The sequence below is a fragment of the Leptonotus elevatus genome, chromosome 7, assembly GCF_054856555.1.
Source record: "Leptonotus elevatus isolate MCC_2025b chromosome 7, RoL_Lele_1.0, whole genome shotgun sequence".
In the NCBI taxonomy this organism is placed as follows: domain Eukaryota; kingdom Metazoa; phylum Chordata; class Actinopteri; order Syngnathiformes; family Syngnathidae; genus Leptonotus; species Leptonotus elevatus.
The window spans coordinates 14811730-14836509 of NC_141245.1; the positions used below are offsets into that span (position 1 = coordinate 14811730).

Below are 24780 nucleotides of genomic sequence, written 5' to 3' on the forward strand. Positions count from 1 at the left end.
ACATTCCCACCATTTAAGACTGTTTGAACGGATGAACGTGGCACCTTCAGGAATCTAGAAATTGCATCCAAAAATGAATCAGACTTAGTAGCTACTATAGTAACACCTCATAGTACACGCTAGAGCTCAGACTCACACATTCGCTATTCGTATTGACACAGTCCCGAATCAACTCGAATGGGTTACTAATTGTGCTTTTGCCAAAAAAACGAGTCATAGTAAAAAATAAAAAATAAAATCAATTTGATCATAATCGTAAATGTAGCACACTTATATAGTGCCTTAGCCACACCATACTTTGTCCAAAGCCTCACGTTTAGTGTACCTGGCATGAAGTAGACGCAGTGGCGCGTCATCCTCTGGAAAGGCTTTCTTTTTTTTAGTTTAAATAACTTACTTGAACCTTCAGGATCCCTCGCCGTACACTGGCCAACAGCAGAATCCAGGGTGTTGTTTTTTTGAATTGTATTTTATTTTACTTAAGTCCTGTCTTATATCCTTCCCGTTGTGTTGGACTAGCCTCGTCCTAGCTAGCGTTAGGCTAACCTGGCTTCTCCATTCCGGCATCTAAACTCCCGTTGTATGCTGCATTCTTTTTTTGTGTTGTTTTAGACTGCTGTTTCTTTTGACATAATTACAGATATATTAAAATGTATGTTCATTGCAAATCCTCACAACAGTAAGTGCCTCAAATGGATATATTTTTAAAAATGTTTAGTCAGGATTTTTACCTGAGTAGAAAGCGTGTAAATACGATGAGTTTTGTTTTGCTCTTAAAGCTTTACTCACATTTCACACACTCAGCATTTTTCCCACTTTTTTCCCATGTTGTAAATTGTACGGATGAAGCAAATTTTCACCTCAGGTGATGGTATCTGATTTGTAGGTGCAAATTTAAATAGAAACTCCTCTGTTACGTCTCTGATTTCCTGGCATAGCTCACAATAGAAGACAAGTCTTGATATACTATTGACCACACCACATTTTTTGATAACCCAAAATTTTTTTGAAAATCATTTTCCATTAATAACAAGGTCATTTTTAAAATATTGAACAAAATACAAATACAAAATCTGCAAAGAATCCGCAGGTGCCGAACCGCGAGATAGGAAGGGTCCGCTGTAATGTCAACACATAGACACTGTGAAGAGCCCTCATGTAGATAAGCTGTTGGCATCTTCAGTTAACATACCAGACCACCCACTTTTCCTTCTTTTCCCACATTGTCATGAGCTAGTCAGGTGTTGAGGGGCCACCGAAGCAATGGAGCTGCCTCGTTTGCTCCCCTTCAACAACAATGGCTGCCGTCATGTCTGTGCATGCCGCGGATGTGTTTGTCAGCTGTTTGCTCTCCAGGCCTCACTATCAGTTTTGCAGTTACCTACACCAGAAATATGCTTTGTCCAACACCCAACGGGCAGTCATGGAGAGAATAACACTTTTAAACCGTTTACCCAAATAAGGGCATCCATAGTTAGTCGGCAAATTAGTTCAATAATGGACATGTAATGTCATGTAACCATAATAGCATTTTTCTTGTTGCTACTATTGTGTAAGAGTACAAGTAAGTACATGGTAGTTTCTGGTCTGGCTCAATTGTAGAATAATTTGTTATTGATATACTAGTGTAGACTGGATAAAACAACTCTGCAAAGTGATCATGTCAAATCTACTGGACCACTAAATGATGGGTCGTGACCTGAGCCCTGAGCAACCATGATGTCATTTTTATTTGGCAGCAAGTGTCCGCCCCTGAGGGGGATAAAAACAGGTGCATTTTGCTGCTTAACTCGTATAACCACAAATACAGTATTAATCACATTACTGTGTATAGACAAGTAGGGGCACGTATAACATATTATTGTAAAGAAAAATTTGGGGTTGACTTCACATTTAACTCATCCACTGCCATTGACGGCTATAAACATCAAAAATTCATTTGAACTATTTCTATTAGTTTAACATGTTTTCCCACTTTAATTAACAAGAGTATGAAAACCTAGAATTTTTTTAATTGTACATTTAGAACAGATATGAAATTTGTGATTAATCACGAGTTAACGAGTGAAGTCATGCAATTAATTACGATTAAAAACTTGCATCGCCTGACGCCCCGAATTTTTAATAATTATTTTTTTCTTTTACTGCCATTGACGGCTATAAACGTCAAAAATGTATTTGAACTATTTCTATTAGTTTAACATTTTTTCCAACTTTTGTTTTCAAGAGTATGAAAACCTAGATTTTTTTTAATTGTACATTTAGAACAGATCAAATAATTTTTGATTAATCGTGAGTTAACTAGTGAAGTCATGCGATTAATAACAATTACAAAAATTTAACCGCCTCTTTCCCCTAATTTTTTATAATCTTTTTTTTATTTTATTTTTTTATGAATTTATGGCAGTGAATGAAGTGTTTCAATAGGTAATGCTGTTTTGGCGAGCAACAGTGTGTAAAATGGTGTCCATAAATGAAATGATTTGATTCAGTTTGTCAAATCAAAACAATTTTCTGATTTGTATTGGCTTGTTACATCCCTAGTAATTGTCATAACAGGCCTAGCAACAAATTGGGTTGCACTGTTTATTAGAGGGATGGGGGGGAAAAAAATCAGGAAATTGTGTCTACATCAGCAGAAATAGCTTAACCATGTTATAACACACAATTTTTTTTTTTTTGGGTGAACATCCTATTTGTGCTTGCAAAGCTGGAACAGTTTGTTTAATGATCGAGGCTGATATGCCTTTATTAGGTCTTGATAATCAGCAGCGGAGGGTACATCAAATCCAGAGGAAAGCAGCTGAAGAAATGAAAATGTCTTCATATAAGGCCTGATTAAGGAGATATTTTACACCTATAAGGGCCATTCTCTTAACTCTTTTATGAGTAAACTCACATTTGGCGTGTGAATGAATGATGATGATGGTAGTTGCGTTTATTTATTTTTTTACACTTCCTGTCACTTGGTTCCAGTCCAGTGTCACACGCAGCTCCCACTCCAGGCCAGTATCTGGTTCAGGTTTGCCGTGCATGTGAAAAGTCGAGTGTCTGCATTGCTTTGTCAAGCACTTTTCGTGCAGCATCCACTCAGGCATTTGAATCAATGCAGCCCTGAAAACGGAACTTCCTCTAGCCAATGGAGGAGGCGCCATCATGTGTGGTGGAAACTATTTTTAACTCGAGAGGAAAATAGAGAGTGATCTTTTTGCAAGTCTCCACCCATTTGTAGCTCTTCATGTTTCATCAAGAGTCGGTGTATATCAGTTGTTTGGATTTGTATGTTTTCGTAGGTGGAAATTAATAACTTCCACTGAATGTTGTGAAGCGTAATAGGCTCTGTATAAATTGATCTTTTTATGGATAATCGATGTCCTACATTTATAGATTGAAGAGTTTTCCCATTATGAAGATGTTCTGGTCTCGTTCAACCCCCTTCCATTAATTCTCTTATATCAGACTGCTGGCCTGATTAAAATGCCTGCAATAATTTCTCATTCTCGAGCTAGCATTGAGCGGCACCACCCAGGACTCTGATAAAGTCTAAATTATTCCGATGTAGTCACTATAATTCAAATAGCGGCATAAATGCTGACACAGCTTGTTTAGCCTCACACAACCTCCCGTCCTCTCGGAAATGATTCACTCAAGCGCAATGACACCTTTCTCCTCTGACATGCTCTCACCTTTTGCACTGCTACATTTTTTTTTTTTGCCCCATGCCTTCATTTTGTAAATGTTGGGCACATATTATCTCACTGTGAAAATATCAGATCTGTTATGGATCTCAGGTGCATAAGACAATGACATTGTCTATTTTTTTTTTTTATTAACGTTTTTATCATGTAAATGTAGAATGAAGTTACCAACTACACTACCACTACAATAAAACACTGAAAGAAACATAAGGTTAAGACGGAGGGCCCTAAGAAAATAAGTAGGTAAATGTTTGTTGATGTTCACTGAGATAAGGTAGATGGAGGTATACCGCATGACAGCAGTTAGAACTTTTGGTCTTCTGGCATTCAATTTACTGTAGAATTGATTTCTCACATTGATTCCCTCAACAGTTGTTGGCAAAATAATGCTGAGTAGTCATTTTCTCAGCTAAGTGTTTATTACTTGTGTCCGAAAGGACTTGGGATGGTTTTGCGAAGCATTGCAGCTGACTCGGCAATGTGGGAGTGGTTTGTGGTGGCACATTGTCAAGCTCCTCACCGCACGGGCTTGTGGGCTTTGATGGATGCCAGCGGTTGGCCAGGAAGTATTGAACCATAAATATTTATGATTGTGCTTGAGGATCAATAGAAGAAATCCATCCACTTGGTAGAGTTTTTGTAACCAAGTTTGGTGGGAGGCAGGGTATGTCCTAGATGACCTGTTAATCATCACCTTTTGTGAAATATTGAGAGACCCTACCAGATATTGCAATGAGGTGACAGTGTGACTTCAACACATGGATACCTAATGGTGTACCTTTTTAGGTGATGACCCATCAGAGATTATGTAATTAGACTGAGTACATTATAACCGCCCGGGTTGATGCAGTGGCCAGGTCAGGAAATGAATAAAATAAATAAATTAATTAATAATTATTGTTGTTATTATTATTATTATTATTATTATTAATTATTTTTATTATAATAATTATTAATTATTTTTCAATATGAAATCAACATTTTGCCAAGTTTGTGCAAGCGTTGGCAGTCTCTCAGTGCCGGACAGACTTTAACAGCTCTGATGTAATGACTGTCATAGCTTGTTGTTACAATGGGCTTCATCGCTCATGTGTCACTAATCAACTCCCTCCAAGTCACTTTCTGTCGCCTCCAGGCGCAGTCAAGTCGCCGACCGCGCTGCTTTGTTACTTCATTTGGTTTCCATTTCGCATCTCGTCAAGCTGGCCGACAGCGTTCCAACATCGCGCATTGAGCTTGAATTGCTCAAATTCTTTTAAGTCTACACTCACTTCATGGTGTTATGTCAGTGAGCACGGGGATGTCATTGTGCAAGAACTTCTCACCTTTTCATTGCCCCTGTCACACGTTAACTGTGAGTCATGTTTAAATTATTCTCATGCGCCTTGTTGCCAATGTGCAGGACAAAATGTGAAGGATGTTTTCATACCACCATGTAACATCTGTTTTATTAAAAAAAATATATATATATATATTGCAAATAAAGTTAAGGAATCCAAAAAAGGCACAAAATTATCAAGGTTTTTATTATTTATTTATTTATTCCTTCGTAAACTCACAAGTAAGCATACTATGATATGATGTTAATATCTGATGAAAGCTAAGGTTGAATACCTAACAGTATAGATAATACAGTAATAAAGTGTAATATGAAAATAATTGCAATCCTGGCATGGGGGATTACATTCCTCTGAGCATGTATGAACATGTCATTTTCCCGCTTTTCTAATGACTCATTGTTGTTATCCAGTCTCTGCTGCTCACTACAGTCAACCCCCCCCCCCCCCCCCCCAACCCCCGGTCAGAAGAAGACCCTTGTTTGCAGGGAAAATGCTGAACCATTTCCTCAATGTGACTTTTTTGATGAGAGGAAGTGAAGCAGCAGAAACGGAGGTGACAACTGCTGTCTCACAAGTTCAACCAAGCCTTGACAGATGCAGATGATTTGTTGCCTTCCTTTTCCTGATTTCTCGCCTGACTAGAAATGGCTTTTAACTCATAATTTCACTTCCACTTGACACTTGCTCCAATCTGGACATTTTTTTTTTAAATTCTGGTGATCGATGTGACATCCTCAAATGAATCATTAGAACCCATAGATCTGCCTGACTAATATCACAAATCAAGTTACCGGAAGTATGGCAGAACATTTAGATAACATATTATGCTGTTCTACTTTTGATGCTTATTGGCTCATTTCTATTCAAGTCAAATCACAATTGAATTTATTTTCCACCAAGAAATCAATGTTTTTTTGTCACAGTGCTCAGATTGGATAAAAAGACCACTCATTTGTTATTGAATAGTCAAAGTCAGTGAAATGTCAGTCAACACCGGGGTTATTATAATTTGGGAATTTTTCATTTTAGTTAGTTTTTATTTCGTTTTAATTAGTTTTCAAGGTGGTTCTGTTAGTTTTTATTAGTTTTAGTTATTTCATAAATGCTTAGTTGTAGTTAGTTTCAGTATCAGATTTAGTTTTTTTTTTTTTTAAGTGTGTATTACTTGTGCGCAATATTTAAAAAAAACACCATGGGAGCTACGTCATCTGAAGGTGCTTTTCTATTGGCTGCTGCTAGATGACGTCACTTTTGTGTGACACACTTTCAAATGTCCTTATTCCCGTTAATATCAAAATAAATCTACTTAAAATCACATTTTAAATCATCCCCAAAGGCTCATGCATTCAATTTATTACCAAAGACTAAAACGAAGGCAATATTTGATATAATTATAGTTAGTTTTGTAAACATAAAATGTAGTTTTAGTTTTTAAAAAAAGCATTTTTGTTTTTATTTTATTTTGTTAACAAAATTGTTTTTTTTTAATTTATTTTTAGTTTTTTTTTTAGTTCGTTTTAGTTAACTAAAATAACCTTGATCAACACATTTTTGGTCTCCCCCCCCCCACAACTGCATTTAACACAGTAAAATTATTTCTTTATTGTTACATAAAAGATGTCTATGAATCTTTGTTTTGTCTGCAACATTGTGAATCAGTGGGGCTGTGCAGCCCACTCTCCTTATGCTGATTGCAATTCTTCCTTTTCTATGGTCAAAGGTGGTTCAGCAAACATGAATGACATCATATTGTTGGTATGAAATAATTCAACATCTTACATGTTTGCAGTGCTGCTTACAATTTCATATTTGGAGTCGTCCATCTAAGATTTATTGTAACTTTCATGAAGATGATGTGTTTCTGATTGATTTGACTCTAGGTCTTAAATGAGTAAACAGAATTTTTTTTATTCATATATGGAATAAACATTATGCTAGTTAAATTCCTACTGGGTCATACTGATTAATTGCAACACTTGAATTTGTATTCAGAAAGACAGGTCACCTACAGTGTTTGCTACGAGCTGCATTTGTGGTGGAAATTAAAAAGGGCTGGGCTTCCTTGACGCTTTTGTCACAACATTAGATGACTTTCATCTTGTGGAAACTCAAAAGTAGTTGATAAACCACCACTTTTGGAACTATTTGACTTGAAATGTAGCGTAACCAGAGCTATGTAAATATACAGTAAAATAATCTGAGGGAATGAATCTGTATGCTGTCCTGTACTCTCATGTGACTCAATTTACATAATTTATTCAAAAGAAATATCAGCAAAATGTAAACAAATAACAAAAAAAGCAAAGCAAAATAGCCACGAAAAACAATATCTGTCCAGGTGAGCTACTGGTTGGTGACACACCTTGGTAACATTCACAGTGGATCCCTCTGGAAAATTCAAGTGCTTATGTCAGGAACGTGTGTGGTCCTGCTTGGGGTGGGCCAGGTTCTTTATACGCTTGTCTCTGACCCGCCCTCGCCAGAGCAGTTGCGCTAATAACAGGAAACGCAGCCACTACAGCAGATGCTAATAAGCAGCTGCCCAGATTTTAGACAGTGTGATTACAGCAGGGAGTGTTATCGCGCATATGTGAAACATGTGAATAACTGTGACTAGCGCCTTAATAGTCTATCTAGGGAATAAGAAGTTTTACCTGCGGCCCTGTGAAAGTGGGTTTTAATGAGTGTGCACATGTATACAGAAATAAAATGCGTAGGCTGTATGCTTCATCACTCCCAAGATACAACCACGGGTTGACTTTAGAATTTCACAGCAACAGGCTTGGGCATGTCAAAATGAATATTGACACCCTACCCTTCTTGGTTGGTACAAGTGAAACTTCTAAGAGCGCAAAGGATGTAGAGAAAGCCTTGCAATGAGCAAAAAGCCGCACGACGCTTCTACCATTGTGTCAATTGTTTGACTAAAACAGAGCTCTGCAACCTGCAGCTCTGGAGCCACATGTAACTCTTTTGGCCCTCTCTTGTGGCTCCCTGCAAATCTAAAAAAAAAACCTAGAAAAAAATATTATTATTATGACGTTTATTTTTGTAAATTAGATAAAAATATTATTATTTAAATGATTTAGATTAAAAAACTAATAATGAATTATTTTAAAAATAAGTCAGTCCAAATTTGTAAGTTGTCAGAAAAAGAGAGATGAAAGGTACTTGGAAAAAGTTATAAAAAAAATTATTTTTAAAAGGGCAAAAAAAACTAAGAGAAAAAGCAGAAAATTGCCACAAAATGTACACAAAATTGCCAAAAAGGTTAAAAAGTTTTTTAGAAAGGCAGGAAAAAAACACTCAAAAAGTAACCATAAAATATCCCAAAACAAAAGAAGTAAGTCAGAAAATTACCATAAAATGTCTTTGGAAATGCCCAAAAAAAAGTCAGAAAATGCACTCATTAAAAAAAAAAAAAGGCAGGAAAGAAAACATTCAAAAAGTAATTATAAAATGTTTGGACATATTTAAACAAAAGAATAAAAATCCCTCAAATGACCATAAAATGTGGACAAAATTGGCAAAACTGTCAGAAATATTATAGCAAAAAATGTAGGAAGAAGGAAGGCAGAAAATTATCATAGGTCCATAAAATTGCCCAAAAAAAGTCAGAAATCTGAAAGAAAGGCAGAAAAGTCAAAAAAAATAAATAAATAAAAAATTAATTATTAATAATAATAATCAAAAAACGGAAGACAAAATGTAGAATAAACTGAATGTCAAAGTATTGGATGCTGCATATTTTCAGTTGGCGTGCAGCTCGAATTAACTCTTGGGCTCTCAGTACATTAGACTAACACTAATATACTGTTTCATTCATCACAATGTTCAAAGGTTTTGCGGCTCCAAACAGATTTTGCATTATTTATTTGACAGTAAAGGTTGCTGACCCCAGGACTAGAATATTTTGATACTTGAAATACACTGTGCGATTTGGCCAACTATCGACAATTGCTATCATAAAGTCAGGCTTGCTTACTTTCAATGAATTTTATTCCAAAACATATGAGGCTTTGGAATCAGCATTTGTGTCAAATGTTGACATATTATCTTAATATTATATTACAGTATCCTTCCGGTCCGTGGGATGTTTGACTTGTGGAAGCAGGCCTGACAGAAGGAGCATGGTCAAACACCAACCCCTCCAAGTCTATGAGCGGCAGCTGTGTTTATCTTGTATCACCGGCATCTACGGTTGCCGCTGGAAACGCTATCAACGCTCCCATGATGACACCACAAAGGTAAGGAGAAAAGTAATTGATCCTTGATACGCTCCTGTATGTATGTGCCACATTGTTGCATAGGCCCGATTCTGAAACATATTTATTGACAATTTTCCATGCAAAGATGCTTATGATACTGTGGGAGAAGGGAAATAACTTGGTTTGTGTTGCATTGTGACATCCTCTCATTCAGCAGTGGATGATGATGAGTGTTCCATGTGCTGTATAATTAATCATCTCAAGGTCATCTTGTCCATACAGTCACCCAAAAAGATCAATGGAGACAAATGTTTGGTCCGTAATTATCTTCGAAACTGGAGGTCCTCAATGGGCGAGTAACCAGGTTTCATCTGTACAGACCACAAACTAAATAACTATTGATTGATTTGTAATTTGTGTCGCTTTCCTGTCTTTTCTGGGCATTATTGTAGTAAATGTATGCAGACAAGAAACGCACAGGCCAATTACATGTATTGTGACATCAACCGCATACTGTAACATGGCTAAGCTAATCAAATGGTATATTGAGAGCTGAGTTGCTGCATGCGAGGCAGACAAGCAGTGAGAAAGTGTCCTTGGAAGCAAGGTCAAACAGATAATTTAGCTTTATAACAGGAGGGGGAAAAAACTTGAGGTAGTGTGAGCTGTTGTTGTTAGGTCATAGTTGTTTTTTTATATATATATATTCTTACAAATAATGTTTATAAAGAATTGAGCAATGCCAATTACTGAGGTCATGAGTCAGTGTGGTCACTTTTTGTTGTTTGTCATCACCTCTGGAATGAAATTAGTTGGGTTTTTTTATTCATAATTTTTTTTAAATTCATAATTTACATAGTCACCCCCCCCCCCAAAATAAATAAATAAAAAATATTGCCAACAATATGTTCTATGCAGCCCGAGTAGTCTAAATACGGTGTTCTGGTTGATATTGCGTTTGTGGAATTATAATGAGTTATGCAGCAAAATCCAGCAATCTCAGTGGCCATTTTGCCACTTGCTGTTGAGTGAAAATGACATCACAGTTGCTCAGGTAACAACCAATCACAGCTCAGCTTCAGAAAACAGGTAAGCTGTGATTGGAAGTAGCCAAACTCCTGACCAACTGTGACTAAAAATGACATCACAGTTGCTCAAGGCTCAGGCAACGAGTCAGATGAGCTGTAATTGGTCGTTTTTCTTGAGCCCTGAGCAACTGTGATGTCATCTTCAGTCGACAGCAGGTGACAAAATGGCCGCCCCCTGAGATGGATAAAAACGGCCGCATATTTCATATTCCACATGTTTAGACTAGTGAGGTCACGTATAACAACAAAGATTGCTTTAAAAAAATATTTTTTAAACTGCTTTTTGGTGGGTCTAAATATATATATTTTTTTTTATTAAGTAACAGGAACTGATTATTATGTAAATAGTATTCTCTGTTAGCTATCATTTTCTTCACAGGTCATAAAGACAAGATGGCTGTGTAGGAGGTGGAATGGGCACAAAGGCAGCATTTTGCAATCTGTTGTCGGTTGGAATCCATGAGAGAGAGCTCTCAACCCTCAGGGACCTTTTGATAATTACCTTCTGCGCAAAAGTGTCCACGCTGGTTTCATACAATGACCTTCATCTTGTAAAAGATTGCGTTCGATCACAATACGCCTTGTGTGTGCACAAACAGCCACGTAGAATTAATTAAAATATTTATCATCGTCTTTTAGAAGAGTTAAACATTTCATTTTTTTTTATATTGTAGGCTATATATTTTCATGTGTAAAAGCTGCATGAGGCAATAATTGTCCAGTTACACGCCAGTATAAATATCAATCTCGGTAAGGCATTTGTCCTGACCTTTTCCTTTGGCTCGTCTCTTCATTCGGACGCAGGAGTTTTGTTGTTGCAACAGTCCCGCAGCACGTGGCCTCGTCCAGTGGCCACACTCAAAATGCACTTTAATACTTACTTGGATAAGTTGTTATTGTGAACAACTGCAAACCTACAAAACACACACACACACAGTCAGATTCTGCCCTTCAACCCGTCAATCAGATCCACTAGAGACTATTTACAGCATGCATTAAATGTCCAATGAGGAATAGAAGTATGGAAGGTGCCTCACAATAATATGTAAAGCATTGCGTAATAATAAAAAATTAAAAAAATAGAAGTATTGATTTTTGCTCTCCTGTTTACAGGAAACTGGACACCGTGTAGCTCTATTTCCTGTTGCAAGTGGTAGTCCTCTCCGGTCAACAGATTGTGCTGAGTCAGCATTCTTTCTTTCAGGCGCTCATCCTTTAGTTTTGCACATTTGAACGGCTTGTCTTGTACTCCACACATTTGTGGGACTGTTTTTTTTTTATGTACAAAGTACGATATCGACTTTTACTTACAGTGAGAGAGATCATTTCTGAGATTGAACACGATCCGTTTTAGAAGTATTTTTTCGCAATAAGAAACGTCAGAAAAGCTATCGTCATAAAACATTCTTAACGATACAGGCAATTATTATTAACTCCGGCTTCCTTCCACATTCTAAGAATAGCTGTTGTACATCATCTATTTCCAAAATCAGCTGGCACAGGCTAATGGTTGGATGGTTTTTAACATTCTTGTAAGTCATACATGTTAACCACAACTTCATGCGTTCCGTTTTTTAACCTTCTTCACTGTCAAGTATGAAAAGAAGTTAACCGAGATATATTTAAACTAAATCAATTATGTTCAGTACTGCTTTTATTAACTCATTCACTGCCATAAATTAATTTAAAAAAAATCGATTATTAAAAATTAGGGGCGATAAAATTCTTTAATTGTAATTAATCGTATGACTTTACTAATTAACTCACGATTAATCGCAAATTTGATATCTATTCCAAATTTACAATGAAAAAAAATTCTAGGTTTTCATACTCTTGTTAACATAAGTGGAAAAAACTAATCGAAATAGTTCAAATTAATTTTTCAACGTTTATAGCCGTCAATGGCATTGAATGAATAAAAAAAAAAAGAAAAGAAAAGATTATTAAAATTTTGGGCCGTCAGGTGATTAAAATTTATCTCGTAATTAATCGCATGACTTCACTAGTTAACTCACAATTAATCACACATTTCATATCTGTTCTAAATGTACAATAAAAAAATTCTACTTTTTCATACTCGTGTTAACAAAAGAGGAAAAAAATGTTAAACTCATAGAAATAGTTCAAATGAAATTTTGACGTTTTTAGCCGTTTATGATCTCTATGTAGTGTTGCTTCAGCCATATTGTACTAAACCGCCTGCACAGAAATGTTATGTACCGTTTTCCTGCTAAAATCCGTTTCTGATGCTGTAAAGTTTTGAGTAAACGTTGCCCTTAATTTGCCAACTTAAAGTGAGATTCCACTGAACATAGAGAGATTCATGGCATTCCTACCATGTAATCTCCAACGACATTTATACGACCCTGAGCTTTGCCTTGAGCGTTTCCGCGGCAACGAGTGAAACAAAGCCCGTTTATCTGCAGCCCTTTTGGTGCATAGCTAACTTGATGTCGCAAAATAAACCAGGAAAAGTTCATATGACTCACGTCGAAGAGGGGCTGGATTTGGGGACTAACACAATATAAGTCAGCATGTTTACGTACTATAAGTGAGTGAAAGTGTCAAAATGGCATCTTTACCAAGCCCCTGAAACGAATGAGGACCAATCAAGAAGGCGTATCAGTTTGCAGGTAACTGGACCTGAGTGATTCGTGGGTGCGTGAGAACAGAGAATTTGATGCTGAAAACAGTCGAAGAAGCATTCATAACTCACAAAAGGATGTTTCTGACTTTCTCTTTTCTCCTTTTTCATCTTTGTCCTGCATTCAGGTCGATGCCAGTCTTCGGCGAACCTGCTTTTGTGTGAATATGTGTGTGTTCGAGGCGCTTTGTGGGTGTCAAGCCCACGTCACACGGTGCAAGCCGATCCGACTGCTCAGTAATAATTGAAAGTTTTTCCATTTAGTCAGTCTTTAAAATTGAGTCACACAAAAGGCTTTAGAAATTATAGCAGCGAAGCTCCTGTGTAACGGCTTTTGTTAGTTTTCACCTAAAAATTCAGCTTTATTGCTGCTTTTGTTATAATCTGAACAAAAATCCAAATCAAGCAAAAATCTATTTTTCCCCTTTTTTCTTTTGCTATAAAATCATAAAGAAGAAGAAATATATATATATAAGGCGATCACAATCCACAAAAGTAATAGGAGAATATATGGATGACTTTGGCCTCGTCGACAGCTGGAGACTTAAAAACCCAAATAAGAAGGAATTTACCTTATTTTCCGCTGTGCACCGGTCCTTTTCAAGAATTGATTTTTTTCTTACAAATAATTCTATTGCTGATAAAACCGTTACAAAAATACATCCTATTATTATTAGCGACCATGCACCAGTCTCCCTTTCCCTACAAGTTGATTATACCTTTAAACCACCACCTACATGGCGTTTTAACATCTCACTACTAAACGACGCAGAATTTGACAAAATTATAAGAAAAGAATGGGCGGACTTTTTGGAAATAAATGACTCTCCAGACCTATCTCCAGCTCTTCTCTGGGAAACCGGGAAAGCAGTAATTAGAGGTAAAATTATATCATATTCATCTTATAAAAAGAAACAGGATCAAAAATTAGAAAAAGACTTGGAAGATAAAATTAAACAACTGACGGATGAGTACGCAATAAACCCAAATAACCAAATATGGACTGACTTACAAAATACAAAAATACAGTTAGACGATATGTTAACTAAAAAGACAGAGTTTATAATACAACAATTGAGATACAACAACTTTGAATATAATAACAAATCAGGTAAATTTCTTGCAAACCAACTTCAACGTAATCGGGAAAAATCGCTTATAACGGCTATTAAAGGTACAACTGGTGAATGTACACAATCACCAGAAGAAATTAATCAAATTTTTTATAATTATTATCACAACTTATACTCAGAAACTAATAAACCTAACCCAGAGCATATTGAGGCATTCCTCAGTAGCTTAAGTATACCTCAGGTAACTACTGAATATAAAGATATGTTAGATGCACCACTTACTATAAACGAGTTGTACAGTGCTCTAGATAGTATGCCAAATGGCAAAGCACCCGGCCCGGATGGTTATCCGGCTATATTTCTAAAGCACTTCTGGTCAATGCTTGCTCCACTATTCTTAAGAGTAGTAACAGAAATTAAAACTAATGGTCACATACGCCCACACATGAATACAGCAGCAATTAAACTTTTATTAAAGCCAGAAAAAGACCCCACCCTTCCATCAAGTTACCGTCCGATTTCACTAATTAACACTGATATTAAAATTATCACTAAGGCTTTTACATCTAGATTAGAAACAGTAATCCCGACAATCATTCATAGCGACCAAACAGGCTTTATTAAAGAGCGTCACTCTACTAATAATATTAGAAGGCTCTTTAACCTTATTAGTATGTCACAGCGGCATGATAAAAAGGCAGTTATTATATCATTGGATGCAGAAAAAGCTTTTGATAAAGTTAACTGGTCCTTCCTCTTTGCTGTTTTAAATAAATTTGGCTTTGGGAAGTCATTTATTCACTGGGTGTCAGTATTATATGATTCTCCTAAAGCTACTGTTACTACTAATGGGATTATGTCTAAGAGTTTTACTCTACAGAGAGGCACAAGACAGGGATGCCCACTGTCGCCTTTATTATTTGCAATATTTATTGAACCGCTTGCATTAGCCATACGCCAGGAAAGAATGATTCAAGGAATTCACTCTGGGGTAACAGAACATAAAATTAATCTATATGCCGATGATATTTTACTTTATTTAGAAAAGCCTGCTATTTCATTAGGGGAAGTATTTAACTTAATAACTAAATTCTCACAGTTATCAGACTATTCTATTAACTGGACAAAATCAACACTTCTACCTATTACAGAAAATTCATGGAACCCTGCAAGCCAGGACCCATACTACTCATTTCCTATAGGTAATTTAAAATACTTAGGCATAAAAATCTCACCTAAATTAACTGATTTAGTTCATTTAAATTTCACTCCACTTCTGGATAGCATTTATAGTGACTTGGAGCGCTGGAATAATCTTCCTATTTCTCTAATAGGACGAATAGCCACTATTAAAATGAAAGTTTTACCCAAAATAAACTATTTTTTCTCAATGATTCCATTTAAACCTACGGCTAACTGGTTCCAGTTGTTGGACTCAGCCGTTACAAAATTTTACTGGAAAAAAAAAAAAGCAAAGATTAGTCTATCTACTCTTCAGAAAAATAAATCCAAAGGAGGTCTAGAGGCACCAAATTTTATGCACTATTATATAGCCAACCAGCTACAATATATTATTTTATGGGCACAACCCAATAGAGATACTAACTGTTGGCTGGAACTAGAACAGAAGGATTGTAATAACCTCAGACTCCTAGATTTACTCTTTATTACAACATCGATTAAGCGCCATAACTGCTTTAAAAATCCAATGATTTCCGCCACCCTGACTGCCTGGTGGAAGGCACTAGAAATGACAAAAGCCAAAGTGGAGCCCAGCGGGCTTTCTCCCCTATGGCATAACCCCGACTTTCAAATTAACAACCAATCGTTTTATTTGAATGTGTGGGAGCAGAAAGGAATTACACATCTCCACCATCTCTTCTCAGATAATATGTTTATATCATATACATCCTTGCTCCAAAAATATAAAATAAAAAACGGAAACTTTTTACATTATTTGCAAGTTAAAAGTATGATAAAGAAACAAATTCCAACACTCCAGGGTACGCTCCAACCGCCTGTTTTAGCTAAAGATATTACCAAGCTTTCTCCGACAACAACAAAAAAACTCTCAAAAATATATAAGTTACTTTCATATACTGATAAAACGTCTTCACCCATCTCAAAATGGGAAACAGACTTGTCTATAGCTCCGGAATCTGTCTTTTGGATTCAAGTTTGTGAAAATGTTTTTAAAATGACAAAACACACAAATTTACAACTTATCCAATATAAAATTATTCACAGAACATACATTACTCAATATATGATGAAGAAAATGGGACTCTCAGACTCCGACATTTGTCTCCAGTGTTTACAAAACACTACAGACACTTATTTTCATGCTTTATGGTTATGTACTCCGGTTATGTGTTTCTGGACTAAAGTCTTAGAAAAACTTTCCGCTGTCTTGGACTGTAGGATACCGTTCTCTCCAAACTTGTGTTTGCTAGGTGACTTAACAACAATTGACTTACCACATAAACAATTTCAATCTATACTTGTAGCCCTTACTATCGCAAAAAAAACAATTCTTGTTAACTGGAAAAATAAACAAACTTTGAATATCGACCAATGGTCTAACCTCCTCATAAATCATATTTTAATGGAAAAAATATCTGCCTCAAATAAAAACCAAATGTCAAAATTTAAAGAAACATGGTCTACGTATATAGAATTTTTTAACCTAAACTTGGATTTTAATTCTGCCTGTTAGCGAGAGCCACAGCAGCGTTATAACTGGCATTGATGTTTCTGTATTAGGCAATTTGTAACTAATGGTTGTGTTTCCATAGTCAGGAACCCGGCTGCTGCCAGCGGGATCGAGCGGATTCACCTCCGATGGGCACCAGGGGTTGATATTCGGATTCACGGCATGCTAGTGGGTTAATTCTGTGGGTGCTGTCCCCCCTGGCGGGGAGTGGGCGGGTCTGCCCCTCTGTTGGCTGCTGGGTGGCGGCTGCGTCTTGGCCGTTCCCTGGGTCTCTTGGGGGGTGCTGCGTTGCGGGGCTTTCCCTGGTGTCGGGAACGGCGCGGTCCGTCGCTCTGGGCCCGGCGACGCGGTTCGGGGCCTGTGGGCCGCCGGGGTGCCCGGTGGTTCCCTCTCCCCTCCCCCTTCCTCCCCCTTGCTGCCTCTCCCTCCTCGCCTCTCCCCGCCCGTCCTCCGCCTCCCTGTCCCCTCTCCCTCGTCGCCCTTCCTCCTCCTCTCCCCCTCTCCTTGCGTCCCTGCCGCTGCCCCCTGCCCTTCTTGTCGTCCCCTTCCCTCCTCCCTTCCCCTTCCCCGGTACGCCTTCCTTCCCCTCCCCTGGGCCGGGGGCTCCATCCATGGCCCGGGTCTCGGTGCTATGGGGGCCGGCGGGGGTGGCTGGGGTTTGGTGTCGTGCCCGCCCCGCTCCGGTGGGCGTCCTGACACCTCGGGCGGGACCCAGTATCCGGGGGGCGAGCCCTATCGCCCCGCCGGACGGGTCCCATATGCCCGCCGGGGTCCTGGTGGGGTGGGTGGGGGCTTGGTGGGCCGGTGCGCCTCCTGCCCCCGCCCGGTTGGGGGGGGCCCCCGCTGGTCACACCTCTTAACTCACTACACTAGGTTTGCACAATACACTTTTATAGACATATAGGGCACATAACACACTTTGGGGGGTGGGGTAGGGTGGAAACACCGTCTTCACCCTACAACTCCCCTCCAATTTTAATACACCACACAACTTGTGGGTGGGGGGGGGGGGCTTGTGGGGGTGCCATCGGTTGGGGGCCGCAGTATAGAGCAGTGCTGCGGTCCCCTGTCCGTGTCGCCACCCCCCCCCCCCCCCCGCCCTATCTATTTTTTTTAATGCACCACATACACTCAGCAACATGCTTGGGTGGCGGGTGGATCGGAGCGTGGGAATATCATTTCCATCGGCTCCGGTTCACCTGCTCCTAATTTTAATGCACCACACACACACACTTGTATATACACTGGGTGGGGTCACATTCACGGTTTAGGGGTAGAGTTCGCCAGTCCGCGAGCTGGCGGACTCAGTAACAGGGGTTAATTTTCACAAAGAACGCTGGGGTGACGACCGGGGCCTTCCCCCGCTGGGCCTGGGGTTCGGGGGTGTCGGCCGCCCTCCGGTGCCCCCATCTCCCCCTTCTGCCCCCGGTGTTCCGTCCTTCCACACGGCGGGGGGTGGGGTGGGCGCGGCTGCCCTCTCCGCTCCGCTCTCCGGCCCCTCTTCGGCGCCGGTGCCTGGGTGCGGGTGGTCCCCGGGGGCTGGGGGTCGGGGGTTGGGGGGCTGCCGGTTGGTCGGGGGGGGCGGCTTTGTTGGGGGGGGGGCGGTGGTGGGGGGTGCTGGGGGTGGGGGGTGTCTGGGGGATTGGGGGCATGGGGGCGGCTGGGGCTGGGTTGGGGTGGGTGGCGGGGGTGGATGGGGGGCGGGGGGTTGTGGGGGGGGGCGGGGGTTGGGGGCCGGTGGGGTGCCTGGTGGGCCTGCAGTGCCCCGTCCTGCTGCGTTGGGCCGGGGGCGCGGGCCGTGTTGGGGCGGGGGGCGCTCCTGCTCCTGGGTTTGCTCTCCGGCCGGTGGCCCTGGTGGGGCCCGGGGGTCGTCCTTTGGCGCTGCCGCGGCCTGGGGGGCCCTGAGGTGTTGCGCTTGCTCTGTTCCGGCGGGGGTCGACGGCTCCCCTCTTTGGTGGAGATTTTCATGCATGCCAGATCCACCACACCAGCATCTACCGAAACTCAGACACAATCTGTTTCCTCCTCAGGTTATTGAATCGGTGGAGGCTGGTGTCTCGGATCTCACGCGGCTTCGTCTGTCCTTCCTTCCTTTTCTCGGTCTCTCCGTTGGTCTCTTGAGGCCTCCCTGATTTTATGTTTTTTGGATTTGTTGGGGTCTGGATGTTTCTTGGGCTGGGGAGGAGTTCTGGTGGGGGGTGTCTGGTCGGTGCTGGATTTCACCTTCCTTGGTTTTCTTCGGTCCCCTCGGGTCTCCTGGTGTTCGATTTAGGTGAACGGTATGAGATTTTTTGAGCAATGATGATGACATTTCCGAATGAACAATACTGAGCTCTTAAAAAGAAAAAAAAGAAAAAAGAAAAAGAAAAAAAATAATAATAAATAAATAAATAAAGAAGAAGAAATATAATACACACACAGTACATTTTGTAGAGTACATTTGATTCTAAAAAGAGTCTATTTGGTCCCACTCACACTTGGAAGAGAGTGAAATATTCAGTGTAAAGTATTTTTAGTGCGTACGAGAGAATTTGCCTGATTTTTCACTCCGAAATTCTAAGCAAATTTTGCATGGAGAAATGTTGACAAAATGTTACTATTTATTTTTAAGTCACTCAAGAAACAAACCCACATCTTCAGGTTGCTCCTACTGTGTGTTAGTGTATCGCATTTGTGTCAGCTGGAATTGTTTTGGGTCTTCCTTTCTTGGATATTCGCAAATGGCCGGAGTGGCATAGCTCAGGTGGTAGAGTGGCAGTCTCTTAAGCTGAAGGTTGTGAGTTTGTATCTCAACCCTTGTGTAACATTTTTTTAAGAAACTATAGTCAAATGTACCAAAAAAATCCTTTTAAAATGTACTTAGGAATTTTTGAATGAAAAAAACCCTCCTTTTTTGTTATGGGATAGGCCAATTCTAAAATGTACTCTATTCCAAGTGTAAATTTTACTTTTACTAGAGTGGGACCAAATAGACTCTTTTTGGAGCAAAATGTAAGCTACAAAAATGACTGTGTCGAATTTATACTGTTGAACCCTGATTATTTTTAGCAGATAAGAATGGCGACACTTTCTCTCGACAGTCACTTGTCCCGGTGATATGGCGGCATTGTAGTGCGCCTCGTGTGAAATTCCAGCGAGTTATCCGGAAACGCACAGGAATGTGACAAGGTTTCGAGAGGTTAATTCCAACGAAGACGGAGTGTGAAGCGGCAAGCACGCCTGTCCGTTCGCGCCGTTCCCTTCGCTAACGGCATTGCTGATAACGATGAACTTGGCCCCCTTTTATTAATTCATCAAATCTGTCTCGCAAGAGTCAGGAGTACAATCCGTCGAGGACAAATCGTCTGAAGATCATCGCATGAAATTGCAGAAATATCTGTTTTTATTTCGCTCCGAGCAAGCCAAGGACTTGAACTCGCTGTCCTCTATGGTTTCTCAATAAAGGTGAGCAGCTTCAGACTAGTCATAATAATTATGTCATAGTGTGCAAAGTCTCCCCGGCAGCCTGATACACAGAGATGGTAACGTTCCCAAGGATTTATGTTGTCGCTTTATGCCACAGGGTCGGTCGAATAAATGCCAGCCAGGCAGAAATGGTCATGTGATGTCACAGGGGCAGGCCCTGTTTCCCGGCTCACTCGGCAACAGCACAGGCTGAGGAGAGTGCTTCACTCACATTTTTCAAAACAGACCTTTTTGTTTGATGTTGCAGCTCAGCACGAGCGGATGTTTCATCGTAAAGTGGAACTGTCCACGATTAGAACATTTTAAGGATTAGTACCTGTCTTAAGCGGTTTTTGTTTTTGGTAAGTTTTTGCATTGCGACCTGCAATATAGGGATTTTTACGTGCACACATTAATTTTAACAAGCAGACACTGAGGCTCAATATCACTGAAGTTGTCATGGCTAATGAAATCAAACTACTTCTCATTAATATTAAAATGTTACTTAAAATATTGCCTGCACAGTTAATAAATGTTTTATGGTGACCGTTGAATGATTTGACTTTGTTTCTTATGCGAGGAGTCTTGAGCCGTGCACTCCGTTTCGCCTCAGTTAAGACACCTCATTGACAACCATTTCCTCAGCTCTAAACGATCAACGAATTGATTTTTACACCCATGCCTATTTTCAAATATGCATTTGAGACCACAGGAAGCAAAGTCTGAGCTTTCTCGTGCCTGAGTGAGGATTCTGTGGTAACATGCAGCTCGCCTGACTTCTTACATAATATTTTTTACCATTTGAGATTTTTCTACTTATTCTTAATTTTTCCCCATCAAGCAACAATTGTTCAATAAAGCCACCACCAGAGATGAATCTGTGTATAGCTTATGCTTATGTGCTCTGTCTGTCTTTATGTAAACATATAAGCTCATATACTGTGTATGTATATATTAGGGGTGGGAATCTTTGAATGTCTCACGATTCAATTCAGATTTTTGGGTCTGTGATTAGATTCAGAATCGATTTTCGATTAAGAATGATTTTTGATTCAAAAGGATTTGATTGGCATTGATTTTTGCTTCAATCTATAGATGTGCAAGGAATTGTAGTGATCTACTCCAGTCTGACTCGCTAATGCTAATTAGCGCGCTACTCACGGCACTTTTATCACTCAAAAGAATGGCTCCACGCTGAAAAAAATAACTTTTATTGGAATAACTTGATCGTGACTTTTTCCTTCTACTCTATAATGTGGCTACAACTTAACAGTGTATTAGACTGCGTGGAACCACACTGCCCCTGAGTGGCAAAACCAGGTACAACATGAACAGCACTCCAAATAAAGGCACACACAGACAAATGCAGTATAAAATAATTTAAATAAAATTGATTTTGGGACATTTAAAATCGATTCTGAATCGTACTAAATGAGAATTGCAATTCTTATGAGAATCGATTTTTTGGCACACTCCTAATGTGTATATATATACGCCTGGGGTGAAAGTGCATGAAAGAGCAGGACAGTAATTAGCGGCATTGGAAGATTTAATGAGCAATGTGAATAAGGGAATACTTAATGCAAAAGGTTGGTAGCAAGCTTAACCTAATGTGCTCAACATCAGGATTTATTTTTAAAGAAAGTTAACTTCTAAATAGGCTGTGACACTGACAATATTATGATAAAGCTGTATTTGTTAGGTGCTTTGAACAGAAACCATTTGAGTTGATCTGACTCATGATTCATTGTGTGTTTTGTTTTGTATGTATTCACAGTGGGAGTTGCTGTGGTCCCTCATCCTTCTTTTGACCTTCTGTGCTCTGCTGGTCTGGTTCTACTTCTGGTTGGAAGCTCACAATGACTACAATGAGTTTAACTGGTGAGTGGGCGTGTTAACCAAGTTGCTTTAGTCTATATTGTGCTATAATGTACAAATGATGTGTTTGCAGTACTTACAAAATGTATTTATTTTGGCTCGTTGAAATATAAGTATCCTTAACTCATTCACTGCCATTGACGGCTATAGATGTCAAAAATGCATTAACTATTTATATTAGTTTCACATTTTTTTCCAGTTTTGTAAACAAGAATATGTAAATCTCGGCAAAAAAAAATATTGTCCATTTAGAACAGATATAAAATTTGTGATTAATCTTGAGTTAACTAGTGAAGTCATGTGATTAATAACAATAAAAAAAATAATTAAAAAATTTAAAATTTAATTGTAATCGCATAACTTCAATAGTTAACTCACAAATTCTATATCTGTTCTAAATGTACAATAAAACAATTCTAGGCTTTCATACTCTTGTTAACAAAAGTGGAAAAAAAATGAATTTTTTACGTCTATAGCCGTCAATGAGTATGAGTTAATTAAGTAAAAAGGACATTGTGGATATTGTTAATAGAAATCCAATGTTAACTCATATTTTTTTTAAAGGGTTTGAAAGACTTCTCTCCTCTTGCTATCTAAAAACCTCCATGTCACCCCGTTCCCTTATCATCTCAAGCCTCTTCTGTTATCCTTTTCCCACTAAACTATTTTAACCTTCAATTACCCTTTAACATTTTTTTTCCCATGTTTTTTATCACCCTTCTCTCTTTCACTCCCAGTCTCTCTGTGTGTTCTGCACAGACGCATGTCACACGTCCGCTCTTATCAGGAGATCGCACTCATGTCTTATTTGGGGCGGCATGTCATGCCTTCAAGAGGAAATGTGAAATAGGCCTGCTTTTTTTTTTTTTTTAGGAGCAGTACACGCATAATAAGAGTGAGGGTGATTTCGCAGCAGGGAGTGTCTTGGCCCATCTGCAGTGTCAATGTATCGACAGAGCGCTACGCATATCGGTGACATTGCAGCAGCTCTCTTAAATAGTCTGACATTGTGATTTAGTATTTGAGTCAAAAGGATAGGCAGTGGATCACATCAGGTCAGACAAAATCATCTCCAGGGTGTGGGTCGACCTCCAATTTATAAACAATTTATTAATTAGCAAATCATGGAAATAGAAAGAATCCGACCGAATTCTCACATTCAGGACTTCATTTTGTATTTATTTTTTATAAGAGAGCTCAGTATTGTTCATTCGGTAATTTTACCGATTTGACATGTCATCATCATTGCTCTTCTTTTTTTTTTTTTTTTAAAGTATATATTTTATTTTTATTTTGTATGTGCATGTGCGTGTGTGTGTGTGTGCATGTGAGTGTGTACTCATTAGTTCACCTAAAACCTATTAAAAATCCCATACCGTTCACCTAAACCGAATACTTCAGAATCCAGCTAGTCGTGAGGTTGTCAGGAGACCCGAGGAAGGATCAAAGAAAAGAAAGGAAAGTGAAATCCAGCACCGTATTTTGGTTTTCCTAAGCCTGCACTTCTTATTTTCGTGGAGCAATTTTCCAAGCAAGTGTTAATGTAACATTCCCTGCACTCTCTGTGGTTTTGTCGCGTCTGCTCTACGCTTTATTGCACATTAATATCCATGGGACTTGATACATTTCTGTCTGTGAGCCTTTGTGGAAACAACATCTTCACATTTGATTTTCACTCACGACCTGTTCATGTGTAAGCAAGCAGACAGTTGGGATTGGAAGTTGGTCAAATTTAATCTAGGCGGCAGTGCAGACAGGCGCGCGCTTGCGTTCCCGAGGCTTCCCTCTGCTTGATATCGATGAAATGCGGGCGAGCGCTCAAAATGACAACCGTTCTAAAATGTCTCGTCGCCTGCAGGTTCCTCTACAACCGCTCTGGCGAGTGGAGCGACGGCACCGTTCCAGTCTTGGCCACCACCGCTGCTGTCTTCACCTACATCGCCTTTTTAATGGTTAGAGCCTCCCACAAATATACGTTTTCATCTTCTGCGTGGCATATTTCCCGGACAGCAGCGTGTAGCCACTATTGTGTGTGCGTGTGTTTCTCCTTTCCTAGGTTTTAGCCCTTTGTCACGTTGCACTCGGCCAACAGCTGAATTTGCATTGGCTGCATAAGGTAACGTGCAAATTTTTGTGTGTTACTTAGAATGTGTCTCATGCATCCAATTTGGACCTCAGTGTCACAGTGAGGTTATGAAAACCTTGTTACGTAGAAAGAAAAGACACATTTTGGTGAGGGAAAAGGGCCACAAGCCGCTCTGGGTTGTTTTGTGATAGATGGTTGTCCGCATTGATGGCATGTTTTATTCTCTTCCTCTCCTCCTGCCCTCACAGATAGGAGTCACTGCGGCCCTACTCACAACTGTTGTCGGGGTGATAGCCATCAATCAAACATGGCAGCACGAGTGGGACATCATCCCCATCTCCCTGCAGGTCAGCTGACCGCGCAACATTGGAACTTTAAACTGCGAGGCAGTTTTGTTTCATGGATTTTTTTTTTCTCTCTCGTTCGGTAAACATAGTCAAGATGTGATTTGTTGTGATTGTCGAATGAACATTTCACAATGAGATCAATTATAGCAGAAATAATTCATTCTAGAGTCAAAACTGCCACCATTGCAAATCCTGATTAACTTATTCACTGCCATTGATGGGTATAAACATCAAAAATTAATTTGAACTATTTATATTAGT

At 39.5% G+C, this 24780-nt stretch overlaps 1 protein-coding gene across 6 annotated transcripts in view; it reads left to right on the forward strand.

The window, feature by feature from the left end:
- The window catches only part of gdpd5b (glycerophosphodiester phosphodiesterase domain containing 5b), a 41582-nt gene that overhangs the window by 2610 nt on the left and 14192 nt on the right, over nucleotides 1-24780 (forward strand). For all 6 annotated transcript variants that reach the window (XR_015095495.1, XR_015095497.1, XR_015095496.1 and 3 more), the window contains exons 2-6: nucleotides 9113-9285; nucleotides 21986-22089; nucleotides 23945-24038; nucleotides 24143-24202; nucleotides 24421-24519. Coding sequence is in view for 2 of the 6 variants with exons in the window: in XM_086079819.1 (XP_085935945.1) it covers nucleotides 9169-9285; nucleotides 21986-22089; nucleotides 23945-24038; nucleotides 24143-24202; nucleotides 24421-24519 (474 nt within the window). In the remaining 4 variants the exon portion in view is untranslated. The remainder of the gene's footprint in view (nucleotides 1-9112; nucleotides 9286-21985; nucleotides 22090-23944; nucleotides 24039-24142; nucleotides 24203-24420; nucleotides 24520-24780) is intronic.